The 8,525-nt window shown below is 54.1% G+C and overlaps 2 protein-coding genes and 2 non-coding genes across 7 annotated transcripts in view; all 4 read right to left on the bottom strand.

Moving 5' to 3' along the window:
• The window catches only part of PLXDC1 (plexin domain containing 1), an 86,463-nt gene extending 84,537 nt beyond the window's left edge, over positions 1-1,926 (bottom strand). For 2 of the 4 annotated variants that reach the window (XM_023204284.1, XM_023204282.1), the window contains exon 1: positions 240-537. In XM_023204284.1, coding sequence (XP_023060052.1) covers positions 240-315 — 76 coding nt within the window. In that variant the 5' untranslated portion in view covers positions 316-537. Of the gene's footprint in view, positions 1-239; positions 538-1,788 lie in introns of those variants that run through there. The other 2 variants (XM_023204285.1, XM_023204283.1) reach the window with 2 other exon arrangements.
• Positions 1,927-2,558: 632 nt separating this feature from the next.
• On the bottom strand, positions 2,559-2,630 carry TRNAC-GCA. The gene has a single exon. It is a non-coding gene; the product is annotated as a tRNA-Cys (tRNA).
• A 694-nt stretch (positions 2,631-3,324) lies between these two features.
• TRNAC-GCA lies at positions 3,325-3,396 on the bottom strand. The gene has a single exon. It is a non-coding gene; the product is annotated as a tRNA-Cys (tRNA).
• A 2,028-nt stretch (positions 3,397-5,424) lies between these two features.
• Positions 5,425-8,525, bottom strand: part of ARL5C (ADP ribosylation factor like GTPase 5C) — an 11,004-nt gene continuing 7,903 nt past the window's right edge. The window contains 1 exon segment of the mRNA XM_023204738.1: positions 5,425-5,473. Coding sequence (XP_023060506.1) covers positions 5,425-5,473 — 49 coding nt within the window.

Raw genomic sequence — 8,525 nt, forward strand, 5'->3', positions numbered from 1 at the left:
ATCCTTCTAGGAGAGGAGAGGACCGGGCATCGGTGTCTCCACCGTCACTCACATAGCCTATGTGTTTGGGAAAGTGGGGTCCCTATCCACCTGCCCACAGCCCACAGCGCTCCTGGTCTCCTGCGGACAATGCTCCCCTCGCGGACATCGCCAGGCAGTCCACACCTGCCCTTGCCCTCACCTGCCTGCCCGCCCCTCCCCGCCCCCCGCCCACCCAGGCCGGCTCCGGCCAGTCCTACCTGCTCCGGGCTGGGGGCTCAGCGCCCGAGCAGCCTCCCTGAGCACCAGCACCAGGAACCAGAGGTCGCCTCGCATGGTGGGTGCCCGGACCTGCCCCCGGCCTGCTCGCTGCCCCGGCCCTGACGAGGGAGGGGGCCCTGGCTCCGGCTCCGGCCGCGCGGTCCCCGGGGCTGGCGGAGGCGCGGGCGGCGAGGAGACAGCGGAGCGCGGGGCCGGGCGAGCCGGCGGGAGCGGCGGGAGCGGCGAGAGAGCGAGCGGAGCGGGAGGCTGTGGCCTCCGGGAGCAGGCGGGGAGCGGGGGGGGGGGGGGGCGGGGGGGGGGGGGGGGGGGGGGGGGGGGGCAGGGGGCGGGGCGGGGGGCGCTGCGTCGTTGGGGGCTCTCCCCGCGCCTGCCCTCAGCCCTCCCGGAGCGCTCCCCTAGAGCTCCTGCAGCCGCTCCAAAGGCAAGGGGTGAAGAGTAGGAGACAGGGCGGGAGCCCCTCGGGCTGAGAGAGCCCCTAGAAGCATCAGCCGCCCCGCGCGCCTCACTGAGTTCCTGGCTCCCTTTCCCTCCTCCGTTCCGCCGGGAAAGCTGCAGAGAGAAGGCCCGAGGGACTGGACCCCCGGAAGGGACAGGCGCCCCCTCCCTGGGCCACGGGCCCCTGCCTGTTCCCCGCCCCCAGCTCCTCCAAGCTCTGCGACTTTCTGAGCTGTTCTTCGGAATTCTGTGCTTCTCTGATGCTTTGTCCTCCAGCCCCCACCCCCAGGAATCTCCTCCTGCAGCAAAGACCCCCAGCTTTTCTCCCCAAGAGGGACCTGAATCCCACCCCCCTCCCATGACTCCACCTTATCCCTCCATCCCCACATTTCCAGCACCGATTTGCCCCCCAACCCTGGCAGACATGAGAGTGGAGGGGGCCTGGCTACCCCCTACTCTGCAACAGCCTGGACCCCTTCCCACGAGTAGGTAACCCAGGCCTCCCACCTCTCTGGGTCTTCCAGGCCTGCTCAGGGCCAGACCCAATCAATCTTCAGAGCCAGCCCCAGACGAGGAAACGGCTCACCCCACCTGCCACCACCTTCTCACAGGCTCTGGGGACAGATCATCTTTTCATTTTTTCTTCCAGGACAGAATAAAAATACCCGCAATGTAGGATATTTAATAGACGGCAAGGAATCAGGTCAGGACACGGAGGTGTCTCTTTCCTCCCCTGACCTACTTGGTTCTTGTGACGGCAAGGAGCTGGGGCGCTGGAGAGTGGGAGACGGGGTGAGGGGGCACCCTGGCTTCTAGTGGGCTGGGGCCTAGGGACTAGAAAACGGCGGAGAGGAAAGGTGCGAACGCTGACCGCCATTGGAGAAATTTTCCAGGAGGAGGGATATAGGTGGGGACAGGAGAAGATACACTGTGGGATGAAGAGGTAGATTCCGTGGCACTGAGGTTAAGAAAAAAAAAAAAAAAAGACCTAAGAAAGGAAGCAACTAAAGGCTCTCTAATCTCTTACTCCTTCCGCCGGGTCCAGAGTCCCAGAGACTACCTCCTCCAGCCCTAAACCCAGTGTCCGCTTACCATGGAACAAGGCAAGGCCGGTCTGTAAATTCTTCTTGATGTCTAATTTAAATCCCAACTTGGCGGACTCTCAAACAGGATCAGATAGGCAACTGCCTCCAGCTGCGGCTTCTTGCTGCCCTCAAGTGGCCACGTGACGAGCCACAACCCTCTCCTCCTGTGGGTTTCCTCTTTCCCAGGCCTGCCCACCCCCTGTCTCCGACCTCCTGCCTTCCCCGAGGTCAAGGTGAGAGGTCCCGGGACGGATTCCAGCTCCAGCCCCGGCGTCTTTGCACCATCTGGGGTACCTCGTGGTCTGTCTTACAAGAAGAGCTCAGGCTGAAACATAAACTTGGATATAGTAGAAGCAAATGTATAAATTTTAATGTAAGGCTCTAGACCTTGAGGTCGTAATCACCTGGAAGGTGTGTGTGTGTGTTTTGTTTTTTGAGACAGGTTCTCGCACGTTGCCTAGGCTGGAGTGCAGTGCTGAGATCATAGCTCACTGCAGCTTCCAACTCCTGGACTCAAGCGATGGGGTGCGTATATGAAAACACAGATTTCTGGACTCCACCCTCAAGTTTCTAATTCACTAGGTCTGGGATGAGGGCCAAGCGTACCCAGGTAATGCTGCTGGTCCCAGGACCACATTTTGAGAGCCAGTGCTGTTGAATCCCCAGTTCCTTGCAGTCCCTCACTGCTCCTCGTCTGCCAGTAGGAGAAAATGCAAACAGCTCAGGAAAAATCGACAACCTGGGACAAAAACTTTAGTATCTCGAAAAACGTCAAAGAGGGGGCACCCGGATTTGAACCGGGGACCTCTTGATCTGCAGTCAAATGCTCTACCACTGAGCTATACCCCCTCTGCCGGGAGTAAGCGCAGGTTGTCACTTAGTGCTATTGCTGCGCAGGCGCTGTGTGGCGTTCCCGAAGGGAAGTGGAAGTGGGGTAAGACGTTTACAAGAGATGGAAAAAATACAACTCCCAGAAAAATGACTCACTTGGAAGCAGGGGTTGTTTCCTGAAGCTCTGAGCTGAAGATTTCCACTGGCGATGTAAGAAAATATATTCCTGGGGTGTGGAAGGAGTCTCTAGGAATATTTCACTTCGGGGGTGTCCTACTCTCCTGCCTTGCAGAAGCCCCCTTGCCACGTCTGGGAGCTTCTTTCTCCCTCGCACATGCTCACGCGGCTTCTCCCGATCTGTCTTCCCCAGCCCAGCCCTTAGAAACTCAGCTTCCCTCCCGTCATGAAAGAGCCGTCGGGGTCACTGGCCAGGCTGACCTGGGGGTGCGCCCGCCTCCGCCCTGCCATTGCGAGGTTGAGCCACCTGCACGTGTTCCAAGGGTCAGCCCTGAGCTCCTCGCCCTCACTGGTACTGCATTCCACCCTGGGATGCACACGCAGGCTGAGCCACTGGCGGGGGCTAGGACTCCATCCTCACTCACCTGCAAAAGAAAAGATGGTGGCACGGCCAGAGACTTCCTCCCGTTCCATCTGTGCAGAAACTCTTTAGGGGACCTCCGGAAACCAAAACACTAAAACTTAACGGCTGCAAAGGGGGCACCCGGATTTGAACCGGGGACCTCTTGATCTGCAGTCAAATGCTCTACCACTGAGCTATACCCCCACCACACCAGAGGAGCCTCATTAGAATAAATTTCGACGGAATAGGGGTGTGGTCTTCAATATCCTTTAAAGTTTTAATCTGCGGGTTGCGTCCGGATACCTATTGAAAAAAACACAAAATACAGTGGGAATGGCCAGAACTCCTGAGTTCTTCCTCCACAGTCACGCTTTCGGAAAAACAACTAGATTAAGGAATCTTGGGTCCTCTATGTCCGTGCCTAGACTCTCCCCCAGATGTCCACTAACTGGCTTGAGAAAAGGACTGTCCCCAGGATCGCCCCAGGTCTGGGGATGTGCAGATGAACAGACTGGATCTCCACCTTGTCTCCTGGACTTTTCCCGCCCCAGAGTCGCTTCCTCCCCTTCTCTCAAACCAAAAGCCAGTTTGAGGAACAGACAGAGGAGAAGGCAGAAATAAGAGGTGAACAGTTTTCAATAGCATTTATTACAGACTTATAAAAATCCTAATACAGTATTTTTTTTTTTTTAACTCCTGGCCGGGCGCAGTGGTTCACGCCTGTAATCCCAGCACTTTGGGAGGCCGTGGCGGGCGGCTCACGAGGTGAGGAGATCGAGACCATCCTGGCCAACATGGTGAAACCCCATCTCTACTAAAAATACAAAAACTTAGCAGGTCGTGGTGGTGCGCGCTTGTAGTCCCAGCTACTCGGGAGGCTGAGGCAGGAGAATCGCTTGAACCTGGGAGGCGGAGGTTGCAGTGAGCCGAGATCGCGCCACTACTGCACTCCAGCCTTGGCGGCAGAGTGAGACTCCAAAAAACAAAACAAACAAACAAACAAAAAAATGCTTGCACAAAGACAAAATAAGCAGCCCCTGTAGGAATCCGGTATATTTGGGAGGAGCAGGATTCACACTGGAAGGACACTAGAAGTGAAGGGGATGCTGTGGAGTGGCTTAAAGTCTAAGAACTGTGGTCAGAGTCAGCATCTCAGAGGGAATGGAAAGACGAGGAGGAGTGGAATCTCTGCAGTGCAAAGGGCTGTCCCTATCTGGGACGTCCTGTCCTCCTGCATTTCCCCTTCCGGTTTTTGCCTCTACCTTCTTCCCCTTGAGCCCACCTTCTTCACCTTTCTAGAATCTCCTTTGCCCAAAAGGAATGTGACAAAAATGGCTGAGGGGCCAAAAAGCCTGAGGGTGGGGGTGGGTTTGAGGAAATGAAGACCAGTTCCAGGGGTGTCTTTTTTTTTATTTTTTGAGACCGAGTCGGGCTCTGTCGCCCAGGCTGGAGTGCAGTGGCGCAATCTCAGCTCACTGCAACCTCCGCCTCCCAGGTTCAAAGGATTCTCCTGTCTCAGCCTTCCTAGTAGCTAGGATTACAGACTCCCGCCACTACGTCCGGCTAATTTTTGTGTTTTGTTTTGTTTGAGATGGTGTCTTGCTCTGTCACCCAGGCTGGAGTGCAGGGGCACAATCTCAGCTCACTGCAACCTCCACCTCCCGGGTTCAAGCAATTCTTCTGCCTCAGCCACCCAAGTAGCTAGGACTACAGGCGTGCACCATCACCAAGCTAATTTTTATGTTTTTAGTAGAGACGGGGTTTCACCGTGTTAGCCAGGCTGATCTCCAACTCCTGACCTCAAGTGATCCTCCGGCCTCAGCCTCCCAAAGTGCTGGGATTACAGGCATGAGCCACCGTGCTGGGCCTCAGGGGTCTCTTAATCTGCCCCCCAACACACACATTATTCCTACGGAGAGGTTGAGGGCTGAGGAGAAGGAGAGGGTTCCACTCCCTAATTCTGCAACGTATTCACCATTTCTCTGACATCTCCAAGAAGGATGCCTGTGGCCATGGTGAGGGGCAGCTTATTCCGCTGTGCTGTCTGCAGGAATCCAAGGTATGCAGTCCAATTCTCAGCAACGGGTTGGGAGAATGGTGTCAATCTCACTGTCCATAGCAGTCACTGTTCCCACCAGAGAACCATAAAAAAGTAATAAATAGCCACTTGATTTTCCACCCATGTTGACCATGCAAAACCCCAAAGTTTCTGGTTGGCCTCAGACTGGAACATCAGTTAGCAACGGCCTGAGATTGCATCCACTGGAGCGCGGCAGGCAGCCTACAGGGAGGGAGGAACAGGAGGGGTCAGCCTATCCCAAGAGAGTGATGGCCTTCAAGTCCCCAACCCTTTCCCAAAGCAGACTGGGTGCAGGAAGCAAAGTTACATCCAGTCATTCAATTAACAGAGACAAACTGACTTGAGTACCTGCTGTGCATCAGGTACTGTGCAAGGCTTTGGAGTCACTGGTGAAAAGGCAGACATGCCCCTGAGGCTTACTGGCTGATGGAAGAGATAGATACTAAATAAATGGTCAGACACATAATTCTATAATTACATGCAGTGATAAAGGAAATATACAGAGGCCTCTGGATGCCTGAGAGTCGGGGAGGGCTTCTCTGAGGAAAGAGCCTGGAGACGCACCTTGCTCGGCCCCTTAGCTGTGTCTTTGGCCAAGGATTCTTCACGGTGATGTGTGCCAGAAAGAGGTTCCCTACGAAAGTTCCCCCATTAGACTGTAAACAACTCCGGCGCATGGGTGGAGTCTTGGTCATCTCTGTATCATCCTCAGCCTCGGTCTGGCACCGCACAGGGAACATGGAGGGTACTTAGAAAATGCTGATTGGGCCCGGCGCAATGGCTCAGTCCTGTAATCCCAGCACTTTGGGAGGCGGAGGCGGGTGGATCACCTGAGGCCCGGAATTCGAGACCGGCCTGACCAACATGGAGAAACCCCGTCTTTACTAGAAACACAAAAATCAGCTGGGCATGGTGGCGCATGCTACTTGGGAGGCTGAGGCAAGAGAATCGCTTGAACCTGGGAGACGGAGGTTGCAGTGAGCCGAGATCATGCTATTGCACTCCAGCCTGGGAAACAAGAGTGAAACTCCACACAATCAATCAATCAATCAATCAAGTGGCCGGGGGCGGTGGCTCACACCTGTAATCCCAGCACTTTGGGAGGCCGAGGCGGGCAGATCACGAGATCAGGAGATCAAGACCATCCTGGATAACACGGTGAAACTCCATCTCTACTAAAAATACAAAAAAAAAAATTAGCCAGGCATGGTGGCAGGCGCCTGTAATCACAGCTACTCGGGAGGCTGAGGCAGAAGAATGGCGTGAACCCAGGAGGCGGAGCTTGCAGTGAGCTGAGATCGAGCCACTGCACTGTAGCCTGGCAGCCTGGGTGACAGAGCGAGACGCTGTCTCAAAAAAAAAAAAGAATGCTGATTGAACTGACTGTGGGTTGTGGAAGAGGGGTCTCCTGACCCAGGGGGTGGCAAGGACACTGCCAGAAACGTGTGGTCCCTTGCCTAAAGTCTCCCCTTCTTCAGTAAAACACACCTGGGCCGCGTGGTCGCTCACTCCTGTAATCCCAACACTTTGGGAGGCCGAGGCAGGGGGATTGTTTGAACCCACGTATTTGAGACCAGTCATGGGCAACGTGGCAAAACCCTCTCTCTACAAAAATACAAAAATTAGCAGGGCATGGTGGTGTGCGCCTGTAGTCCTAACTAGAGAGGCTGAGGTGGGAGGATCGCTTGAGCCCAAGAAGTTGAAGCTGCAGTGAGCCATGTTTGCACAACTGTACTCCAGCCTGGGGTGCGACAGAGTGAGACCCTGCCTCAAAAAAAAAAAAAAAAAAAAAAAGATACCTGTGTACCCAGCCTGCCGTAATTCCCCTTTGACAAGTAAGAGGAAAGGGAAATTTTCCAGGCCTGATGTAAAGCCCTTTCTACGTGGCCCAGCTCCTTCAAATCCTCCAGGTGATTACTCAGTAGCTATCTGCTCAGTGTCCCTTGTCAGGTAACTTATCTAAAATTGCAGCATTCCCTCCACACACTTCCAATCTCCCTTTTCTTTACTTTATTTTTGTTTTTGGAAATGGGGGTCTGGATATGTTGCCCAGGCTGGACTCCAACTCCTGGCCCCAAGCCATCCTCCTGCCTCAGACTCTCCAGTAACTAGAACTACAGGTGTGAACCACCATGCTGGCCCAATCTGTGTTTCTTACTCTTTATTCACCTTATCATTTATCACTTTTTTTTTTTTTTGTGAGACAGGATCTTGCTCTGTCACCCAGACTGGAGTGCAGCAACATGGTCAGAGCTCACCGCAGCCTGAAACTCCTGGGCTCGAGTGATTTTCCTGCCTCAACCTCATGAGTAGCTAGGAATACAGGTGTGTGCCACCACACCCAGCTTTTTTTTTTTTTTTTTGTAAAGAAAGAGGCCTGGTTCTTTTGTCAAGGCTTTTCTCAAACTCCTGGCTCAAGTCATTTATCATTTTCTTTTTTTTTTTTAGATGGAGTTTCGCTCTTGTTGCCCAGGCTGCAGTGCAACGATACGATCTCGGCTCACTGCAACCTCTACCTCTGGGGTTCAAGCGATTCTCCTGCCTCAGCCTCCTGAGTACCTGGGATTACAGGCACGCTCCACGACACCTAGCTAATTTTTGTACTTTTAGTAGAGACGGGGTTTCTTCATGTTGATCAGGCTGGTCTCAAACTCCTGACCTCGGGTGATCTGCCCGCCTTGGCCTCCCAAAATGCTGGGATTACAGGCATGAGCCACCGTGCCCAGCCATCATTTTCTAACTGATTATATATTTTTCCTGTTTACCATCTGCCTCCCCTACTGGAAAGTAAGCTCCATGAGGGCAGGGATTTTTGTCTGTTTTGCTCACTGCTGTTTCTCCATTGCCTAGAACAGTACCCTGCACAAAGGAGGTGCTCAAGAAAGATTTGTGGACTGATGGTGTCATTTACTCTACAGAAACTCTGGGAGGTATAATGAACCTCCTACTTACAGATAAGAAACTAAGCCGGGCACGGTGGCTCACGCCTGTAATCCCAGCACTTTGGGAGGCTGAGGTGGGCGGATCACGAGGTCAGGAGTTCAAGACCATCCTGGCTAAGACGGTGAAACCCTGTCTCTACTAAAAATACAAAAAAATTAGCCGGGCGTAGTGGCAGGTGCCTGTAGTCCCAGCTACTTGGGAGGCTGAGCCAGGAGATTGGCGTGAACCCAGGAGGCAGAGCTTGCAGTGAGCTGAGATCACGCCACTGCACTCCAGCCTGGGTGACAGAGCAAGACTCCATCTCAAAAAA

Source organism: Piliocolobus tephrosceles, chromosome 16, assembly GCF_002776525.5.
Source record: "Piliocolobus tephrosceles isolate RC106 chromosome 16, ASM277652v3, whole genome shotgun sequence".
NCBI classification, from domain to species: Eukaryota; Metazoa; Chordata; class Mammalia; order Primates; family Cercopithecidae; genus Piliocolobus; species Piliocolobus tephrosceles.